The sequence below is a fragment of the Pseudonaja textilis genome, chromosome Z (assembly GCF_049901715.1).
Source record: "Pseudonaja textilis isolate UNSWEBS1 chromosome Z, rPseTex1.2, whole genome shotgun sequence".
NCBI classification, from domain to species: domain Eukaryota; kingdom Metazoa; phylum Chordata; class Lepidosauria; order Squamata; family Elapidae; genus Pseudonaja; species Pseudonaja textilis.
The window spans coordinates 40,132,918-40,156,558 of record NC_142008.1 but is presented as its reverse complement, the minus strand read 5'-3'; the positions used below and the strand labels follow the sequence as shown (position 1 = coordinate 40,156,558).

General features: G+C 35.4%; 1 protein-coding gene across 2 annotated transcripts in view; it reads left to right on the top strand.

The window, feature by feature from the left end:
* Nucleotides 1-23,641, top strand: part of CPVL (carboxypeptidase vitellogenic like) — a 41,603-nt gene that overhangs the window by 3,749 nt on the left and 14,213 nt on the right. Inside the window, exons 2-12 of one of the 2 annotated variants that reach the window (XM_087915965.1) lie at nucleotides 3,323-3,423; nucleotides 5,996-6,204; nucleotides 7,895-8,013; nucleotides 13,641-13,755; nucleotides 15,305-15,363; nucleotides 16,041-16,120; nucleotides 16,830-16,896; nucleotides 18,463-18,585; nucleotides 18,896-19,027; nucleotides 19,971-20,066; nucleotides 22,003-22,176. In XM_087915965.1, the coding sequence (XP_087772091.1) occupies nucleotides 6,012-6,204; nucleotides 7,895-8,013; nucleotides 13,641-13,755; nucleotides 15,305-15,363; nucleotides 16,041-16,120; nucleotides 16,830-16,896; nucleotides 18,463-18,585; nucleotides 18,896-19,027; nucleotides 19,971-20,066; nucleotides 22,003-22,176 (1,158 nt within the window). In that variant the 5' untranslated portion in view covers nucleotides 3,323-3,423; nucleotides 5,996-6,011. The remainder of the gene's footprint in view (nucleotides 1-3,322; nucleotides 3,424-5,995; nucleotides 6,205-7,894; nucleotides 8,014-13,640; nucleotides 13,756-15,304; nucleotides 15,364-16,040; nucleotides 16,121-16,829; nucleotides 16,897-18,462; nucleotides 18,586-18,895; nucleotides 19,028-19,970; nucleotides 20,067-22,002; nucleotides 22,177-23,641) is intronic. The other variant, XM_026708210.2, reaches the window with a different exon arrangement.

Sequence of the window (23,641 nt, the reverse complement as noted above, 5' to 3'; positions counted from 1 at the left end):
ACTAGAGGGAGTACCACTAATTTACACTATGATCAGAACTTATGCTTCCTTCCATGATAGTTTTTCTATATTAGAGGTTCATTCAGTTTATTTGGACAGCCCTATGCTTCACTGGGATGGAAAAAAAACAGATTGATCAAACTGGCTGATATGTGTGTATTTCTCTTACATTAGCCTTTCCCAATGGAGTACTCTCCAAATGTTTTCAGTATCAAGCACATCTGGCAGGCACCAGGTTGAGAAAAATTGCTACATTTTTGTTTTGGTAACTTAGCATATGTGAATTGATCTAAAGACCAGGCAGGAACAGAAATACCAAATAATTGTGCAGTTTAAAGATGTTATCAGTGTTGGGTCTAAAACTGAAGAGTTATATGCATCTGCTTGCTAATGTTTTTGACTGTAGCACGAAAAAAAGCACGCTTCTTACATTTTCTTCACTTTCATAACTTCTTCTTCCTTCCCCCCAGCAAATATTTCTATATTTGGTTGAAAGATTAGTCTAGATTAACACCAAGCAAATGCAATTTTAAACAGTTTTGAAATACTGTGATAAAACTTATTCTTTCTTTAGTTTCTTTATCATAAAAATAATCTCTCTTTGTTACACATATACACTGGGTATTTTGAGATCTTATGACAATCCATTTGGTGAGCTCTCCTTGCTTATACATAAATGGCCTGCAACAGATGTTTTCAAACTTTCATTAGACAGACAGAACGTAATAAAATTCCAGGTTTGCACCACTTCTTCAGAAGCCAACAAAAATAGTGAAATTATAAAGAAAAATAGAAACATTTTCATCTAACTTCTGTAGTTCAGTGACTTTTCCAGCACATTTCCCCAAATCCAGCCATATCAAGAAGGGCTAGAAGTGAAAATCTTGAAAGGGCATGGAAATAGATGATTCTAAGGATGGAATGCAAATATTTTTACTACTAGTTCTGTAGGTGGAGCTAGATGCGAGTGGCTAGGTGGGCATGGCCATGTGACTAGTTGGGTGTGGCTTCTTTTTTTTGCAGCACCCCCCCACCCCATTTTTTTGCCTCCTGTGCTTCAGGGAAGCCTCCTGTGGGGCAGTTTTGCTCCCAGGAGGCTTCCTTGAGACCAAGGAAGGCAAAAACTGGAGCTTGGTGGGGCTGCACAGTACCCCTCTGCACTCCTTTTTTTGTCCTCCTGGGCCTCAGGAAGCTCCTGGGGGGTGTTTTTGCTCCCAGGAGGCTTCCCTGAGGCCCAGGAGGCCAACAACGGAGCATGGGGGGCCCACAGCTCCCCCCACACCCCTTTTTGCTTCCTGGGCCTCAGGGAAGCCTCCTGGGTGAATCAGTAAGACTGAGTAGGATCCCAGCACACCTGATCATCGGAGCAGCTGATCATTGGGAGAGAAAAAAAGGAATACTTTTAAGAGTGACTGGGTGGGGGAAAACGCAGTTATCGATGTCAGGCATGTGCGATAAGGACTGACTGGGCGTGGAAGGAAGGGATGGGCGGAGAGAGGCGGGGCCATCCAGGGGCACGATTTGTTAGTTTTCCGAACTGTGCAGAATCTTAACAACTAGTTCTATAGAACCAGTCCAAACCGGTAGAATCTCACCCTGGATAATTCTAGAAAAGACATATAGCTTGCAATAGCTTGATATTATTTCCTGCTTAATCACTGCCAGTAATGAATTATTTTAATACATTATAAAAGTGCCTGAGTGACTGATTGGAACTGGAATTAATGTCTTAATACACTTTTAGCACCATCATACAAAAGCAGAAATGATGGTGCTAAAAGTGTATTAAGACATTAATTCCAGTTCATAATCATTTTTTGATTGGATATGCTACTATACCAAATATATGTAATAAGAGATCATCTAACCATACTATTTGCAAATCAATATACTTGAATTGCCTATAATATTTCAAAAGTCTAAGGGTAATTTGAAATACATGCCTCTTTCTTTGGGACTAATACTTCCATTTCTGTACCAATTTACTCCAATGATGCAGTTGTATACAGATGTAAGCAATTGTATGCAGAAGAGAATAAAAAAGAATTTGTTTATCAAATATTTGTTTTCACAATCCTGGAATATTTTAGAAGTTTTGGATTACAATTTCAACACTTCCCAATCATTGATCATGCCAATAGCATGTAATGTAGTTCAATTCACTTGAGTTGCTAATTAGCCTACCTTAAATTTTCCCTATATAAGAATTGCTGGATTTCAATCAGAATCTCCTTGATAATTGTACTATTGTGCTAATAAATTTTTGTCTGGATTCTAGCAGTATACATATAATATACACTGATTTTCAAGTAGTGCCATGTATGACTACAGTTAATATGAATAATCCATATTTGACCAATGACAGCAAGTTAGTTTATATAACAGGCTAAGACAAGTAAACCACATTACAGTTCAATGCAATACTGTATATGAACCCAATTTGCAAATATTATATCAAATCATCAAGAACGAACTACATATAAAACCCATAGGTGGCAATGCAATCTACTAACTAGAACAACTTTATATAAACTTTTTATATAGTATAAAAAAGTGCCAATAAGGATTGTGATATTTAATAATACCAGATAGTTATTTCTTTGGGTTAAAATATTTTTTAAAGAAATTGGAAAAATTACTCAACAATCTTACACACTAAATTCTGTTCTTGATTTTTACAGTCATATTTCCTTATTGTAAATTAATGCAACTAAGCATTAATTCACAAGCTTACTATTTCACATGAATGTATGACAAAGCACAGGAAAGCAAATCTGGTGCTTGGGTTAAAGAATCATATCTTATTGGGGGCAGAGAAGTGAGAACTCTTGATCCTGGATTAATTGTATGTGGCACAATATGGAAAGCAGTCATAGATAACTTTTAATACTCTTTTGACAATTATTATATTACATTTTCAAAAAGAACTTAGAACATAACCCTTTTACATAAAAGTTTAATTAAAATCATCTTAATAAAGAATCATTAAGATGTTTTTAATTTAATTTTTCAGTAACACAAGTAGACATTACCCATTTTGACAATCCTCTTTTAAACTTTGTTTAACTGAAAGAGGAAGTACAGTATTTTTGATCTGTAGTACTGGGAAATCACAAGTTCAGTTTTTTTTTTATAATGGAAGGCAACTCTGTACATTTGGAATAGCTGTTGATTGAATCTGGGCTTCTTTCATTTGTGTTTCCTGGGTAGAATTACCTAGAAGTCTAAAAGCATTTCTGTTACTGTTGATTGAAAATCCATTCCTTTCCAGTATGACTGGAGATCTAATGTTGTACCTTTCATTTCTAAATGATTTTAATAGCAAGAACATTTTCTTAAAACACTGAACTTTGTTGAGAAAGAACTAAAACCAGAAATCTTTCAGTCTTCCCTCCAAGCTCATTAATGACACATCAAGCACAGGTAACCATAATTACTATTACTAATCATACTAATGTTTTGATTTAAATTGAATACTAAAGTAGCTTCTGAACCCAAACAATATCCAGAATGAAATCAATCCATTAAAAGACAAATATTATTGTCAGTTAATGTTGGGGAAAGCCTAATTATAAAGGTGAGTGGTTTTCATATGCTTAACACACATCAGAAGTGGGGCCTTACATTTCTCACCACAGACAAAGTCCTCTTTTGATCACTAAAGAATGGTAGTTGAGCAGGTATAACACAGCAGGCTGGGTGTCTCCTGATGTCAATATAATGAGAGATGTTTTTTCGTTAGATCTTCTTCAGCCTTGTTAACTACACTAATATAATCACATTACAGAGAGAGTTGAGGTAAGGATGAATTAAATATGATATTAACTATGTATAGTCAATCTCTGGGAATTCTTTTCATTTAAAATTTAATAGCATTCATTTATATTCATCCAAAAAGACTTGTGGAACAGTATGCAGAGCCTTAAAAGCACACAGTATAAATGATCTGCTTAAGAAAAACTGCTAGCAGGAAAACAATATCGCTTGGAATGAAACTGAATCAAATAAATAATTCCGAAAGTTACTATTTTTACCCATCTGCCAGCTATAGTGAAAGAAGTTCAGATGGTGCAATGGAATGCTGTTGGGTAGGTGACATGGAGTCATGGTCTTGTGGGTGGATGAAGGAGTATCAAGGGATAAAAACTTGTGCTGTGATATTTACCTCAATGTTTACATGTTTTTTGACATTGCAATGCAAATATGAAAATGTGGAGCTTGTATGATCATGACGTACATTTTGTAATTTTGGCTAAGTGATACTATGCTATGTAAAGGTCATACAGCTCCTTGGCTTATGACCACAATTGAGCCCAACATTTTTGTTAGTGAGACATTTGTTAAGTGAGTTTTGCCCCTTTTTACAACCTTTCTTGTCTCAGTTGTTAAGTGAATCACTGCAGTTGATAAGTTAGTAATCTGTTTGTTAAGTGAACCTGTCTTCCCCCATTGACTTTGCTGGCCAGAAACATGACCTTGGGACACAGACACGGTCATAAATATGAATCAGTTGCCAAGCATCTGAATTTTATATTACATATGGTGCTTATTACTGGTTATTTCTATAGTTACAAACAAAAATCTCTATACAGTATAAGAAAGCTAGAATTCTCGTGTAAATTTATATTTATGAATATGGTTTTCATTTTTTGGAGGCCTATGGAAGTAGATCAAGCTAGTTTAACCCTTATTTGAAGTTTGGATGATAAAACTCAGAGTTGTCCTCAATGAATATCCCAATGGTCTCAAAACTTGGAATAATTTAAACCAGTAAAGTGTCCTTCGAGTTTGACCACTAGAAAAGTTGTAGACATGGCTATGTAGTTTCCTTGGAAATGTGTTGTTTGTCCTATTTTCTTTGGGGAATTTTTTTTGATCTAGAACCTGAGATTTTTTGATGATCTGTATAGGGAGCCCAAAAATCCCAGTTCTGTTAATACAACAGTAGATCATCTTGCATACAAAGGCAAGAGAATATGCTGTCTTATAGCATTTACTGAAGAGCACTTTTGTACCATCCCTAACAATACTTCTGAGTAATGCATCCATAGATGAAACCAGAGAGCAGGAGTTGAAATATAATATTTAATCTTAAAGTAGTAATGTTCAAGATCACAGGAAAGCTCTGTGGAGGAAAAAAATGCCTTTCTTGACTTTGTGGAATCCCTAACAAGAACTTGAAAATGATCTACAGAATGGCACAGATGCTTGGGCATGTGGAGTGGGAAGAACCTGAACTTGTTTAGGCTTTATAGTACTGCCATTTATATTTAAATTTGGTACAGAAATGGGTAGGGAGACAAATCACAGTGTTGTGGCATAATATAATTGTAATAGTTCCTTGAACTATTTTTTGATTAGATAAAGTCTGATCATTTTCATGGTAGCTGTAGTAACCATATATACAAGATTATGTCACAATTACAGGCACCTTAATTGTTACTGATACAGCTAGTCCTCCTTGAACGACCACTTGCTAAGCAGCCATTCAAAGTTATGATGGCACTGAATGAAGGGAACTTATGACAACTCATAGTTGTCCCCACAGTCATGTGATTGTGATTCAGGTGCTTAGCAACTGGCTCACAATTATGATGTTGCAGCATCCGTAATTGCGTTATCAATATTTGCAATATTCACTTCTAACAAGAAAAGACGATGGGAATTCGTCAGGAGGTCGCAAATGGTGAGCACTTGATTATAAGATACTATAAGTGTATGAGAATCATCTAACAATGGTTAACTGGGATTGCCATAAGTCAGTGAGGTATTGTAGAATTGCCTCTTATGATCATGTTGCTTAGTAACAAACTTGCTAGTCCCAGTTACCATTGTTAAATGAGAACTACCTGTAGAAGAAGAAAAGGAAGTAATTCTCTAGTAAACATTACATTCCATCCTGAAATATTGTTGGCACGCTGGAATCTGGATTGTTTCGACAAGACCACTGTAGCCACTTCATTTTTAATTAGTGCTTTATTTGATTCCTTTCAAGGCAACCAAGTAAAAAGATGTGCAAGATAACAACGACTTTACTGGCTTTGCTAAGCCTGAGTTTCTTCTTAGAATTAAGCAGTTACCATGTACGATGGAGTGCCATGGGGAGTATTTTTAGAAGACTGAAATATACTTTACCATCACAAGGAGATCCTGGACAACCACTGTTTCTAACACCTTATATTGAAAGTGGTAAAACTGAGGAAGGTAAAATTGGTTTATAAAGATGACATTTTTAAAAAACTTAAATCATGCAGAAAAATAATATTTCCAGTGTCTTCAGCTTTTCTGTAGTGTCTGCACATAATGAATCTAAGACTGCAAAGGATTCCCAAGAGAAGTTTTGTAAAATGCACTTTTTATTGGATTGCTCAAGCAGCTGTGACTTTTACAATTTCCCTCCTTTTGTAGCAGCTGTTCCCTGTTGTGACTGCATAAAAGTACATGTATAACCACCACACCTTTTTTCATTGCCATATGTTTATTTGTTTATACTTATTCATATTAAAATCCAGTGGTTACAACAGTAAGATTTTAGAATGTATTTTAAACTTAGTATTATGTTTGACTGGAACTTTACATAAATGTAAATTGAATTGGAGGAATGTATTTTACATTTATTCTCTTTCTATCATTGTTTGGACTCTGGACCACCCAGGTCCATAGAGTAAAAATGCAGACAGATTTTCAGTCTTTTTTTTTTAAACATTTGCCAGAGGTCATGTTGCAATCTGGATATCTGTATGGATACAAGTTGAAGAAAACAAAACTTTTAAATGTATTGTGTTTTCAGTTGCCAAAGAGACAATACTGTTTTACAAAAAATCAGAAGAACTGGAATCCTTTCATACTTTTCATAAGTGGGGGGTAATGGTGCAAACTTACTATTGTTACAACTTTTAAGTGAAGTTTTTTTTTAATCTTAAAGCTCTAAATTAAGAACGCAAAGCCAGCATTGTGTGATAGGTATAATTGTGACTTCCCATGAAAAGGAGGATGTAAACTTTCTTAACTGTTGTCATATCAATCTGAGTCAGTATATTTACTGGCAAATTACCAAAAGTTGGGCTTTTTTATTCATTTTGTCTTTCTTGTAACCTAAACATGCATTTTTTAAAATCCGTCATTACAGCAAGAGAAAGTATATTTATAAACAACCCAGATCATCACAATACTTAAATGAAGTTGAGTACCTCAGGATGTCTATCCCAGTTTTTCACTGTCACTCCTTAATTAGTAAAAGTGGTACAAAATTTAAATAATTAAAACATTAAAATATTTTTTATTTTTTTACAAGTAAATATTTTTTTCTAGGTAATTGTGTAAACATTAGAGTAGTTATGTCCAAACCATATTCTACAGGCCTCATGTGGCACTGGACAACTGGTAATGTGGCCCCACAAGATAATAAAAATATTAAAAGATAAAGGAAGTTTGTTATTTTTATACATCATATATATTTTATATGTGGCCCATGACAATTTTTGTTCATTGAATGAGGCTCAAACAAGCCAAACAACCATGCATTAAAATGATTGGACTAATGAAAATGTTAAGCTTCGTATGCACAAGTCAGATATAGTGTGTGTGTGTGTGTGTGTGTGTGTGTGTGTGTGTGTGTGTATGTGTTACATTTTTGCGGATATTTATATGTGTGGTATTTAGGTTTCTTTGGGTATTTTCCCACATCTCAATCTTACACGGGAAAAGACCTGCATATATATATGCAGGTCTTTTCCCGTGTAAGATTGAGAGGAAAAGACCCAAACACGCCTAAACCTGCCTACCTGTACCCATGAAAATCTACGAAAACAAATATATATATCTATTCAGACTCTTAAATTCTTGTCCAATCCTTCATTTAAAAAAATGATAACGATTGATCATTCTTTCAAAGGAAGGCAACTAAGCCTAGTGGAACATTTCCCAGGACCTAATGTGAAGAGTTATTCAGACTATCTGACAGTCAACATGACTTACAATAGTAACCTTTTCTTCTGGTTCTTTCCTGCTCAGGTAGGTACACTATATTTTTCATCTTTTGGAACTAGAAAATATAATAATAAGTAATAATAATCTATTGTCATTGTATATATATACAAGATGAAATTAAAAAGGCAGTTGCCATGTGTAGTGGGTACATCTGATATTAAAGGTATCTTAAGCCCATAGAAGTTTATTTATTTACTTAATTATAAAATAAAGATTACATCATTATTTATCATTTTTAGACAAATGATTCTCTCATTATCATTTTTAAAAAAATGACTATCTTTGTATTACTGTAGCTCTATATTGCTAAAAATAGATTTATATCAGAAAGAAAGTCCTAGGCTACTATAGTCAATAGCACAATGTGTTATATAGTATGTGAATATGTTAAAGGGTGGGAAAAGAAAGCACCTTAATTGTTTTGATACATACACAAACTCATGATGCATAGACAAAATAAAATTTGAATGTAACATCTGGATAATTTAAAAGATGACATCAGATTTACTTTATTTTTTAATTGAAAAATAATCAGTGATGTGATTGAGCTCCCTTCCCCATTCCCATATAAACTGGAAAATTGCATTTATAAAGTATCTTGAAATTGTTTCCTGATTAGATGCATAATGACAATCTGTTGTTTAATTATCGATGTTTGAGAGAAAAAGTGGTAATGGGAGGTATGTATATATTCAAAGATACAAATAACAAATATTGCAAATATTTGATTATTGTGCTAACTTATAAGTCATGATTTATAAAACCATGGTACAGTAGCTGAGATTCACATAGATTATTAAGTCAAAATCAAATAAGGCATCATATAGTTTGGTACCATGTGTAAATCTAACCATTGTGAAGTACTTGAAAAGGACATGAATTACTCTGAGTTATGCCAGTCAGCATATAATGTTTTACATTTCTGAAAGGCATATTAGCATGCTGTAAATTCTAAGGGTCCTTGGGATATGTGGAAAATATAGTTTTGAACAAGAATACCAATACAAGTTAAAGTTAAAACATGAATTGTTATGTTAACAATGCAGTTGTAATCTCAGCTGGTATGATGGTGGTGGCTATATTCTTGAGTTTATTTTATTTATAATCATTTGATATAATGGATAAAAGATAGGGAAAAAAGGATTGGCAATAATGTTTTATTTAGAGGAGAATCTGAATGCTTTTCCCCAGGACTTACTCAGGTAATCATGAAAAAATAATAATGAAATAAATATCCCTGAAATTTCTCAAGGTTTCTTAAGGTTTTATTATTTTTATTTTCAAATTGCAATGTATAGAAATCCTGGGAGAAACATTGTTTTGGAGTTACACTTCATTCTATTATGCTAGTTTACCTTTGAGCAGATTTTGTTAGTCTAGAGTTTCGTAATAGAGTTTCAGATAATCTAGATCTGTTCCACATGCATTTAGGGACATAGCTTTATGCTTTTCTGTCTCTTATTATAAAATCTGCAACTTTCTTTTATCTGAATATCAACAATTAAAGACTGTGCAGGTGTTTGATTTTTTTAAAATATTTATGAATCTTTCTGTCTGAAAGGTTCCCTTCTGGCTTTATGCAGCTGTAAAAACATTCCCTTATCAAAACAATCGAATTAAGAACAGGGCAACTCATGTTGAAACATTTAGAGAGTAGAATACTACCTTAAACCCATCAAAGACTAGCCTAAACAAAGCAGGATTTACAGCCTACCTAAAAGTAGGCAAACACAGACCAACTGTTTCCATTGGGAATTGAACGATTGACACAGGAGAGCATTGTATCGAGGTATTTCTGCATGTGGGCATAAGCATACATAAACATTTGATAAGAAGTTAGAACTTTGATTACAATTAGTGATTAGATCACTTGTTAAAAAGATAACAAGGCAGTTTTCTTTATACTGATTCAAGGAAATAGGACTTTTGCAAAATTCTTTTTTTGTTTTGTAACAGTTACTTTTTAAAGAGGATTTTTAAAGGGTGAGTGATATTACCAGAAAAATCTGGCGCTAGGTTGTAGAATTTATCATATCCCATTGGGTTGGGATAAGTGCCTGTGGAGGTCCACTGCTTCTTGACTATATCATTGAACATTTGCGGCACGGGAATAATCTCTGCCTCATTGATAGGTTGTGAAATAATTAAGCCATCCGACTCCTCCTGTGCTGAAGGTGGTTGGGAGATAGTGGTCAGATTGTTGAGGCATGCTGTGTTTTCTGCCTTAAATAATAAGGGCTTAAATAGGTATGGGCAGATTAGCCCTGTGAATATCGGTTGATCTGGGGCCAAAACCCTCATCTTCTGATATATCTTCTAGCTGCTCTGTCTCAAACAACAACGAAACATTGTCTTGGGAAGACACTGACACAATTTGTTCCAGCTCGTGTAATTGTCTTCCTGTATTGCATGATCTGGTCAGTGTGGCACGTGCACCCGAGACTCTTCCAGGAGATGTCACACGTTTCAGCCAACTGATCCTGGACCTCTTTGCCTCGGCCCTCAACGTGCAGCTCCTGAGGCTCTTTTCCAGATTTCCAACACAAGGAGTGGAGGGAGTCAACGCTCTATGCTGCCTCTGGCCTCGAGGTCTCTTACATGCCTTCCCTCCTGTCCTGCTGATTTCCAGAAACTTCTGGAGGAGAGATCAGAACTTTTGTTGCTGGCACCATACTGGCCCAGATGTCCATGGCTGACGGATCTCAGGGATCTATTGATCACAGATCCATGGAGAATTCCGCCGGACAGTGTCTCACTCACACAGGGTCCAATTCAACATCTGGACCTACAGTGGCTACACCTAGCCATATGGCGCTTGAGTGGAGACTCCTAAAAGGCAAGAAACTCTTCAATAAAGTCATCTCAATGATCCATGTGGCCAGATGTCCGTCCACCAACTGTATATACAATGCTACCTGGAATATCTTCTGCAGGTGATGGGACAAGGTAAAAATAGACCCCATATCTCCATCGGTGGCTCAAATACTGGACTTTCTCCAGGAAGGTTTAGACAAAGGACTCTCACCAAACACCTTACATAGACAGATGGTGGCCTTAGCATCAGTCATTCCCTGTGGTGATTTACGATCCCTCGCTCATCACCCAAGAATATGCAGTTTTCTCCATGGGGCCATTAATCTGAGACCCCCAGTGGTACACAGATACACCACCTGGGATCTAAACAAGGTTTTCACAGCACTCACAAAACAACCTTTTGAGTCTCTGAGAACCACGAGTCTCCACCTACTTAGTGTTCTTAGTAGTGATAACATCTGCAAGAAGAATTTCTGAGCTAGCCGCCCTGTAGGTGAGACAAGATCTCTCTACTTTTCATTCCAACAGAGTAGTCTTTGCTTAGATCCAACCTTCATTCCCAAAATTAATTCGATTCCACAGAGCACAGGAGTTGATACTCCCCAACTTCTGTCCTAAACCAGCTCACGGTCTAAAGTGACAATGGCATCTATTAGATGTATGACATGCCTTCCATATCTACATAAACAGGACTGCCTCGTTTAGGAAGACGGAGTCCCTCTTCGTCTCCTTTCAACCTTCTACTCATCGGCAGTTGGCAGGTGGCTCTGAGCCATGATTGCAAAAACTTACGAAGCACAGTCACTGCCCGTACCAACAGGTATTATGGCACACTCATCTAGGAGTGCTGCAACTTTGGCGGCTTGGGCTCCTCAAGCGTCAGTCGACGAGATCTGTAGGGCGGCAATGTGGTGTCACTGTTGCCTTTCATAAGGCACTATAAACTGGACATTTTTGCTTCTGCGGAATCAGCCTTTGGCAGACAGTTATTACAAAGGGTCCACATGTAAAAGGGGGACTCTAAACCAGATGGAGACCCTCCTGTAGGACACACCAGCTTTGGTATGTCCCATGCCTGGATGCTCTGAGCAACTCATCTGAAGAAGGGGCGTTGGTGCTTACCAGATATGCCCATTCTCAGTGAGTTGTGAAGAACATCCAGCCCCACCCAGAGGCTGTCTGGTGTGGTTCCTGGCCAACTATGCAGAGCAAAGATGAAAGAGAACAACTGTGAACTTATCACTTCAATTTTGCCAAAACTGGGGACACTAGGGAGGAGCCACAAGAAGGAGTGTCCTCAGAAATTAGTTCAGCCTATAAAATGAGAGACAGAAGCACCTCCCATGCCTGGATGTTCTTCACAGCTCACTGAGAATAGGCATATCAGGTAAGCACCAATGCCCCATTTAAGAATAGTAGTCAAAAACCCTCATATTGTACTGTCCTGCTCTCTCTCTCTCTCTCTCACACACACACACTTAACAGTGGTTTAGTGGGTTTGTTAGTATTCCTAAACGACCACCAAAAACCCCAAACTATCCCAATTAAATCCAGCCACAAGCAGACCAATGCTAGTTCACAGAGCAATGGCCATGAGTCCATGAGGCAGTTGAAAATTTCCCAATCAAAATTAGCCCACCAGGCAAAATTAAATCCACAGTAAAAGAAGGTTTACGAGGCAAAAAATGTCCAACGTTCACAAGGCACGATCCAAGTCAAGGCACAATGTCATTCCAAAGCAAGGCAGCAATCATAACGACTAGAAAACACAAGAGTTACAAAATGAACACATTCCCATCATCACTGCCATCTGTCTGCTTGTCTTTAAATAGCCAGCTTCTGTTTCAGCATATCAAGAAGGGTGAGGCTTTCTTCTCATGAGTAATCTTGCTGACCTTCTTTGTTCCTGCCTTTTCTCTGTTCTACTTGTTCTTGGATCAAATGCAAAAAGCAGTTCCTCTTCTTCATCATTGACTGGCTGCAGTTGTGTGCTTTTCCCACATGAAGCTTCAGGCAGCTCTTTTGCAGCTATGCTTCAGACAAATCCCTCCCAAAAGGATACTTGGAACCATTGACCATCTCCCCTCCAGACATGCTTGGAACTGGTTCATCCTACTTCAAGGTGACATTCTAGAGTGGTATCTGGGGAAGCATCCATGAGAGTCATTGTTGAGGTAATTCCCCGTTAGGAAAATGAGCGCATACATGTATTTGAGAGAAGTGTTTGAATAATACACACAGAGCACACAGATACACTGTACAGTAAATGTAGGGTTTTTTTTACTTCCAGAAAGGTTTAAGCAAAGTCCAAAATAAGCAATCCAAAGTCATTCACAAGTTAAATCAGTCAGTTTTCAATCCAGGGATAATCCAAATATCAAAGTCCAGTGTCAAAAAACAGTTCAGTATCAGACTTACATTAAATCCAGTAATATCAGTCAATTAGAAGAAATGGAAGAACAGCAACTCTTTCCAACAGAAGGAAACAGTGATACACTCACACTCTCTTCTGAGACTCAGACTAAAACAAACCAGATTTCTGGCTCCATCATATGGCCGTTTGAGAAACCACACCTAATTACAGTTTTGCATTTTCTTAAAGATACAGTTTTAAAATGTTTATCCTGGTTTATATATTTCTAACCCAAATACCTGTTAGGTGACTTATATTCCTAACAGTCATCACACATAATGAATTTGATAACAACCATGATATGGAAGATCAAGTAGAATAAAATAAAACTGTGACAACCCTAACCCTTATAATCTGTTAAAATAAACACAGTATTTCAGCACATGCAACAATAGTTCCAATCTTTTTGTTCTTATGGTTTCAGGATCAGCCAGAAAAGGCTCCTGTCTTACTATGGCTCCAAGGTGGACCTGGAGGAACATCTATGTTTGGCCTCTTTGTTGAACATGGGCCATATGTTGTTCAGAAGAACCTCTCTTGCAAGTATTTTATTTGTTTCTAGTGTAGTACATGGGAGTATTTTTATTTTCATTTCTGAATATTCATTTTTTTTACAATTCATTTTCCCCCAAAATTTTAAGTGTAAGTAAGGAAGTGGATACTTGCTGATGCAAAACTGACATTTATGTTTAAGATGAAATATGGTTAAAACTCAATGTTACAAAACTTGGGTCAGTCTGTCAGCTTGAAAATAATATCTTTTAAACTTTAAGCACAAATAACATTGTCATGTTTCCTGTTTACTTGCTAGATATTACTAATCTCTGTTTTTTACTGGCAAGAAATAAGGAGCCCCACTCAATTAAAATGTTATAAAATAAAAGCAAAATTACACTTAAAATCCTAGATGCATGGACTGTGGGATTAATACATAGTTGAACGTATTGAATATATACATATTAATTAAAATTAAATGTTACTGTTAACACGTTACACCATCCTGAAATAAAATTAACTTGAAAGTAGAATAGGCAGCAATATAAATTCAATAAATAAATAAATAATTTACTAATTGGACTAAAGTAGAATTAGTCATGAAAACTGATCTCATATAGGTAGTCCTTGACTTATGTCCAGTCTTAGTTAGAAGTTATAACAAACCTCCAAAATGGGACATAATCTGGTTTCAAAGTTCCAAAATCCAGGCCTCACCCACCTGTGGTCACATGACCATATTTTGGATGTTTGGCAAGCAGGCCAGATTTATGGCCATTTGCAGCATTCTGCAGCCAAATGATCATGCTGATAACATTTTTATCAGAAACATGTATTTCCTTCTAGTTTCCAGCAAATCACATCCCAATTTGAACAATTGGTTTGCTTGTATAACCACTGTATTTGCTTAATAACTGCTACAAAAAATGGTTCTATAATTGAATCCGGTCACGTGATAATCCTTTTTATAGCCATCATGACGTACAATTAAAATTGCGGGTTCAATTATGGTAATAACTTTATTTTATTTATTTAATAAACTTATAAGCTGCCTATATTGTCAGCTTACTGAGTAAGCAATGTAAGCTTATTCAGTAATGTAAAACATTAAAATTACAATAAAGATCTTTAAAATGAAGTTAAAACTAAATTAACCAAGATGGTAAAGAAGGGAACAATGTTCACACAGGGAGGAAGTGGGGTGTTTTCTAATCCATTATTCAGAATGCAGAACACGCCTTGGTCCCCAAGCCAGCTACTTGAGGACTACCTGCAATGCATTTTAAATATATCTTTAATCACAAGGACAATGTAGATAAATATATTAGAAATGTTAACTTAGATTAACATATAGAAGAATTGATCATAAGTTGTTTTATGTTAGCATCATTGATAAAGGCATTAGACAGGAATTCAGAGCCCAAATCCTATACTTGGAAATATTATTATTATTATTATTATTATTTTATTTTTATTTCGGGGGGGAGGGTGATATATCCAAAATGTATTTGGGTAAGCCGAATTCACCTCATATTTCCAGTTTGGTATATTGATGGTAGCTGAAATCTTATTCTGCTTTGCTTCCTTTAACAGTGACTGAACGAAAGTTTCCTTGGACCTCTAAGTTCTCCATGCTGTATATTGACAACCCAGTAAGTTAAGAATGAATAATATTTTAATTAAAATACAAACTTGAACAAACTCAATTCTTTATAGTATGAATAGCATCATGGTATAGGCACCCCCATATTAAAGGAAGAGTGTTTCTATCAGCAATAGTAATGCTGATTTACCACCAGTCTATCAGGTACTTAAAAGCAGAGGACTTGGCAGCACAAGGAAATAAGAGCCAATGACTAAATAGCCAGACATCAACAGTCCAATCAATAACTAAAAGTTTATTACTACTACATAAAAAGGACTCACATAAGTTATTCCTGAAAAAAAGAGAAAAATGGGAATCCAGATTTTCTAATCGGAAATCTTACCTTATTTCCTCCTCCTCCTCCTCTCTTATCCTTAAATTTATTTGCTATCTATCTCAGGGTTCAAGGCAACTCTGAGTGGCTTACAATATAATAAAAATATACAAATATCGAGACAACTTACTAATTTAAAAATTTTCCCATTGGTCTTGATGAAATTAATGAAATTGATGTAATTGACTTCTGAATAGACATGGATATAGACTAAGTGCAAAACCAGACTAAAACAATTTATAGCTGTGGGAAAAACTATATAGTTAATTAAGTTTTATTTGATGTGGAAAACATCATTAAAAAACTGAAATTCTTTGTCCTCACATGTCTTGGTTCTCTTTGACTATCAGGTTGGAACTGGCTTCAGTTTTACAGATGAACTGAAAGGATATGCGAAAAATGAAGATGATGTAGGAAGGGATTTGTATAGGTAAGTTAAAGCTGAATTTCTCCCTTTTTCCATTAAAGTAAGCACAAAAGTAAGTCCTGCACAACTTTTTGTAGAGATTTAGAACTAGACCCGAGCAAAGCATTTGCAGCAATCTTTGAAGTATTAAAGCAGTTGTCTTTTATAAGGCTTCTTTATTGTTTCCAGATATCCATGTATCCCTGCTTGTCATGTATGTATGTGTGCATCTGTTGGAGCAGCTGTGCAGGATTATCTCACTGTTAAATACACACAGAAAGCCAAGGAGAGCATTCAAAGCAGCCATGCAGTACTTCCATAGGATATGCATGACTGGTTTTAATACTTCAAGGTGTGGTGCTTTGCTCATGCTAACACAGTTGTGAAGGATCTCTTTGAATGAGTTGCATATATTTAATATTTACATTCAAAGGGAAGATGGTTTGGTTGTAAAAATAACATAAAACATTTATAAAAACTATTTAATATTTACAGGTAGTCCTGACTTATGACAAAAATTGAAACCTAAATATCCATTCCTAAGCCTGTGTGGTTGTTAAGTTAGTTATGCCCAATTTTTCATTATGACTGTAAAGTGAACCACTGCAGATGTTAAGTGAACTGTGTAATCATTAAGCAAATCTGGCTTCCTCCATGGACCAAAAAGTGAATTCTAAGCTTATACTACAGTTTCTCAGTGTGTGTATTAATTGATACTATATCTGCATTTCAGTGCAATTGTTCAGTTTTTCCAGCTTTTTCCTGATTATCAGAAAAATGACTTCTATGCAACTGGAGAAGTAAGTTTGCTTAAACATTTGTCAATTTGTCAATTTCTATTTAAATACAAACATATTCTATTAACTTTGTATGTTAAGTGCTAAGAAGAAGTAAAACTTCTATTAATTAATACAATTGCTGATAGACAGTAACCAGCAAGAGTTCTAGACAGGTAATTTGGTTACTCAGCAAAATTTATTTCAAAATGAGATAACATTTGGAACAATATATTCTGTTCCAGAGGTGGGATGCTACCGGTTCTGCCCAGTTCTATAGAATCTGTAGCTCTGAAGAGCAGCAGACACCGAACCGGTTCTGTGTTTGCTACTGTTTGGCCCATCCACCCACCCGGGCTCTTACCTGTCCTTTATTTCCTGCTTTTTCAACCTCAGCTGCTTTGCGCAACACAGCTGAGGTTGAAAAAGCAGGAAAAAAGAGGCTTTTCAAATGCTGCAAACCCATGCACAGCGCTTTTCAGCTGTCTGGGCAGCACAGCTGATTTTTTTTTTACACACCCGCGCAGCAAAGCACGCATGCGCACGCAAAACATAGTCACCGAACCAGTAGTAACACCGGTTGAATCCCACCCTGTTCTGTTCTAATTCTAAATGTGATATCATTATGCAATCATGCAAGCAGAATTGATAAAGGTTATATCATGAATTATACTTGGAAAGCATAATAATTAAACTGTCTTTTATTAAATGGCACTGATTTATCAGATCTAATTTAAGTTACTTTAATATTGGAGGCTCCATTGAAACTTTCTATAAGTACTTTTTGAGAGAATAATCAATTCTTCCACAAGAAAGGTAAATAGCACTTAGATTTATATACCACTTCACAGTGCTTTACAGCCCTTTCACTGCCCTTGGAAGGATGGAAGGCTGATTCAACCTTGAGCTGATAAGATTCGAACTCCTGAACTTCTGGCAATCTGTAGAATTAGCCTGCAGTACTGCATTCTAACCACTTGCGCTACCGTAGCTCAGAACAAATAGAAGAAAGACAGTGTTTTTTCCAGTTACCCTTATTGTTAACATTCTGAGTTGTAGAGCTTATATACGTGTATATAACTTTGTAAAATAATACAGGTAATTTCATAAAAGACCAGGCAAGGGAACTGTAAGTAGCCCTGTTGTTTTAGAAAACCGGGGTTGAAAACAAAGTTATTTTCTTTTTTTCAGATTTTTCAGCCAGAAGTTAATTTTGACCTCCGAATTTAACCTGTAGCATTAGCTTGAACATAAAGAATTTAAATTCCTTTTCTTTTCTTTTATTTAAACAAATGTATAATTTTCTTTTGATACTAATTGACCAAGAAAGAAGACATAAAGGGATTTCTTAACACAGAACATTTTCATATTCTATTTTTATTTCCAGAGAAAGATGTGAACCCTTAAGATATTGTGGTAAGCAAATATAATAGTCTTACCTAATGTGCCGCTGTTCAGATATTGCCTGGATATTGAAATTTGCATACATCTGAAGCTCTTGATTAACTAAGGGTATCAGCCTACTAGTTTATATACAATATAATAAAAAATCTCTACATATTAATGATTCAACCATTGTATTATCTTTAGTCTTATGCAGGAAAATATGTGCCAGCCGTTGGATATTATATTCATAGCAATAATCCTACAGCAAAGATAAAGATCAACTTCAAAGGTGTTGCCATTGGGGATGGTCTTTGTGACCCTGAAGTGGTAGGATTTCTGTATTTTTTATATTCTGAAATTGCAGACCTCAAAAGAACATAATCCTGATCGATATCTAGTCTGTTAAAATGCTTTTAACCTTAAATATATTATTTCAAATTAGGTGCAACCCTAGCAAGATGGTTGTTTAAAAGCCATTGACATTTTATTACAATGTCAGTGTATAGTGTTACAAAAGTGTAACACGGGTATACAAAATTCAGCAAAAATGTATTGATTTTGTTGTTGTTTTTTCAATCTTAAATGACTTTTTAAAATGAAAATAATCATGACTAACAGTGTTCATTTTCTTGATCAGATGCTGGGAGGCTATGCAGAATTTTTATATCAGATTGGCTTGGTAGATGAAAAGCAGAGGATATATGTCCAGAATCAGACTAATCTGGGACAACAATACATCCAGCAGAAGAAATGGAAAAAAGCCTTTGAAGTATGTCATAGAGGCCCACATGATGGCCTTCAGCAATTAAAACCATCTGAGCAGAATAAGGGGTCAGAAGGAAATCAAATGGAGGTCACAAACTTGATTGCAGCAGCAGCAAAAAGAAAACTAATAGGGAGAGAAGTCATTCTCCTATGTTTCTCTAAAGTTTACATTGGACCCCCTTCAAACTTGAACACTTGAGTGTGTGTTGACATAGGCATCTCTTTTATGAATTACCTTACTTTCTTAATGTTGATTTCTGAATGTCCTAAAGCTTTTCCTTACTTCCAGAAATTGGAAGAAAAGTAATCTTGGAAGTTGTGAGGGTGCTTAGACATATTTATCATATCTTTTCTATCCACAAATAAGTATTCTAATTTTTTATCAGTCACTAGAAAAAAAAGTAAAGAGGTTAGTTACCATACACAATTAACTGACATGAGTGACATTGTAGCATCTTGCATTCTAACAATCTAATGAATCTTCCATATAGTATTTTACAAAATCGTCTTAAAAAAGAAGAAAACAAAAAACTTGGTTTATTTAAAAATAATTGTTACACTGACTTTTGCTGATATCATGCAAGCAAGTTTAATCTCTGGAATAATAACTAAAATAGCTTCTGTTTTACATAAGGAGAAGAAAATGTTTGCTGGTTCAGACTGAAAAGGCCCGGGTCATCTAGTCCATACTTTTTCCAAGGAACAAAATGACATTTCCTCTCAACTTATTTTGGAGACATTTGATTGAGTTAGTTTTCTTTTATGACTTGAAACATGGTATTCAGTTGGATCTTGATACAAAGACGGATCTTTCTTTTAGTATTTGTTAGTGAAAATATATTTTATCAACTTTTCTTTTCTAGCTGTGGTAACTGTAGAACAATGAACAATTGACATATTCAGCAATGAAAATGAACAAGTTGAACTTACATGATTTTCTTCATCAGGTATTTGATATTCTGTTGAATGGTGATAAAACTGGAAATCCTTATATTCAGAATGTTACAGGATGTAGCAACTATTTCAATTTCTTGCAGTGCAATGTAAGTACTTATGAGAAAAGGTAGATATATTGAAAATGTAAGTGAATTCAGAAAGTATTCAGACCCCCTTCACTTTTGTCAATTTTGTCATGCTGCAGCCTGATATTACAGTTGTTGAAAATCTTTTTTCTCATTAAGCTACACTCATAATGACAAAGTGAAAACAGAATTTTAGATATGTTTGTAAATGTATTAAAAAGAAAAACTGAAATATCACATTGACATTAACTGTTCAGACCCTTTGCAGCAACACTTGAAATTTAGCTCAGGTGCCTCCCGTTTCTCTTGGTCGTTGCTGATATATTTTTACACCTTAATTGGAGTCTACCTATGGTAAATTAAACTTATGAGCCCTCCACTGTTATGTACTCTATGGCAAAACAGACAAACAAACACCTGAAGGACTCTCAGATTGTGAAACAAGATTCTCTGGTCTGATGAAACCAAGAGTGAGCTATTTGGCCTCAATTCTAAATGTTATGTCTGGAAGAAAACAGACATGCTCATAACTTGCCCAATATCATTCCAACAGGGAAGTATGTTGGTGGCAGCATTATATGGGGGGTGTTTTTCAGCAGCAGGGACTGTGAGACTGGTCAGAGGTGAGGGAAAGCTGAATGGAGGATATCCTCAATGAAACCCACAGTGCTTGGGACCTCAGACTGGGCCAGAGGTTCACTCTCCAACATGACAACGATCCTAAGCACAAAGCCAAGACAACACATGGGTGGCCAGAGCCTTGACTTGAACCCTATTGAACATTTCTGGAGGGAGCTGAAAATGGCTGTTCACCAGTGGTTACCATCCAACCTGACTGCACTTGAGAGGCAGAAAACTCACCAATCCAGGTGTGCAAAGCTTGTCACATCATACCCCAAAAGACTCAAGGCTGTAATTGCTGCCCAGGATGCTTCAACAAAGTACTAAGTGAAGAGTCTAAATACTTATACCAATGTGATATTTCAGTGTTTTTCTTTCTAATAAATTTACAGACATTTCTAAAGTTCTGTTTTCACTTTTGTCATTATGGGGTAATGAGTGGGGATTAATGAGAAAAAAAATGAATTACAACTGTAGAATCAGTTTAAAATTGACAAAGTGAAGGAGGTCTGAATACTTTATGAATGCACTGTATTTATACATGTTTAATCTATAAACCCCAAAAGATGATAGTGGTATGAAATTCTGCAAAAACCAACCAGACCAGATGATAGAATGGATTTACTCTGTTCTGTCTTTGAAGGCTTGCAGGAAAGATCCCTTCTTTTCTTTATGACCAGAATTGTAGTGCCATAGAAGAGAATATTTGTAACTCAGGTTTGAATTGTTGGGAACCTGATGCTCTTTAAGTTTAAGACCTCATAGCCAGTTATTTGTTTTACTAGATCAAGAGGTCAATGAAGACAACGTTACTGCTATATTAACATAGGTATCTTTCTCTTCATCAGTGTCCTAACTCATTCTCTCTGTTTGCTCTGCAAAAATTCATTCTTCCTGAGGAGATTTATTTTTATTTCCAGACCTGTGGTCTAAAGCTATTGGCTAGGTTATCTACATAGATTTTTTTCGTATTTTAAAGTTTTGTATAAGATACTGAGGGCAAATAGTATAAAAACCCTGTTGCCAGTATGCTGAATGAGTTGGGCTGTTGGTTCTGGTCCAGCCAACCCTTATTTAAAAGAGCAACTAGTGAAGTAATATTCCAGCATCAGAACTGATTTAGTGTATTTACATTAATCAGTGAAAAACAGAAAACATTTCAAACTTGAAAATGAAACTGCAAGGTCAAATTGTTTCAGTTCTCACAGACACACTGTTAAGTACAGTTGGCTGCTATAAGAAAGAAAGCAGAATTATCTAACATGTATTAATTTATTTTCTTGCTTTGATGAAATACTTTTGCATGTGTTCTTTTTCTTTATCATTTTAATAACAGGAGCCTGAAGATCAAGAATATTTTGGAAAGCTATTATCACTGCCAAACATAAGAAAATCTATCCATGTTGGAAATTTGACCTTCCATGATGGTTCTATAGTTGAAGAGCACTTGATTGAAGATATAATGAAGACAATAAAACCTTGGTTGGCTGTTTTAATGGATAATTATAGAGTAAGTAAGATTCCAGCTTGAATTTCTTACTTGTTAATTTTAGAACCTGACTATTTAATATTATTATGACTAATATTGTATTTTTATAAAATACAAGTATAGTGCTTTAAGTGTGTGTATAAAAAATGTGAAAGTTTCACAAAGATAATTCAATAATTTTTAGCTAAGTGCATCCTTGTTTTTCTGTTCTGAAGGGATGAGAGATATTCATATAACTCTTTCTGCATTAATTTACAAGTCAGCAATATTTTTTTTGCTGTGGCTTAAAAGTTGGTTATGGTATGATAGTTATCTTGCCAGGGATAAGAAAAAAATGAAATATTCAATAAAAATTAAAACTTAAATATTAATAGAATGTATTTACCAGAGCTGCTAACAGAGTTAGCATATTGGAATTAGATTGAAGGAGATAATAGGTTTCAACCTTATTGGGCATACAACTCACTGACTAAATTTGGATTAATCTTTCTCTCCTACTCTGATCTATCTACTAGGATCATTTTTGGGAGAGATAAAATTAGGGGGAGGGGTGTCTCCAAATAATCATCTTGATTTCTCAGTTGAAATGTAAATACAAAAAATAAATACCTCCCACTTGTGCCCCGTATTCTTCACAGAGAATTATTAAGCAGTGCAGATAGCATGGCATATAGGCTAGTCAAACTATGTGTATCCTTACAAGTATAATTGTAATAATCAACATATTATTGGTGTAACAACTAGTTTTTATTGATTTGGAAAACAACCTCTTTTAGAAAAACAATCTTTCTCAGATTGGTGAATCTTATAGAAAAGATTCTTAAGCTTAGCATATTTTAGTAACAAGGAATTAAAACACAGATATGCTTTCTATGAAAGTGAATAATATAAAGGATTCTTATCTTCTGCTAGAGTTTGCTGTTAAATTCCAATATAGGGTATTCATGTATTTATATACCATTAAAGCCCCCATTGTGTTTATCTATTTGTACCCTCAATTTAGCCTGCTAACTTTAAGAATGCATAAAAATTGAGAACCCTTTACTCCCAAAGAATTCAACTTTCTATAATGTTCTGGTTTGTTTGGAGAGCTATTGCTATTGCAGCATATTTGTGGTCATGTGATCATGATTTCCAATGTTCCTTCCTTTCCACAAGCAATGTCAATGGGAAACTAGCAGGAAGTTGGAAGTCACTTCATAATTTTTCCCCACCCATGGTCATTCTGTTTATCTGTTTTGATAAATATACATTTACTTTTTACTGAAGTACATTTGCCACTACAATTATCTTTCAATATATGGTATACACTCTTTTGAGATGATCATGGAACTATCCAGCATTTGTCTGAAAAAATATTGTCATACTAAATTTTAATATCCTTTTTGATTACATTAGATTGTGCTAACTTACTGTCAAAAAATGGGCTAGAGTATCAGAAGTACCTAATAAGATTTAAAGAGAAAGTTAAGTCACCTTTGTAGAC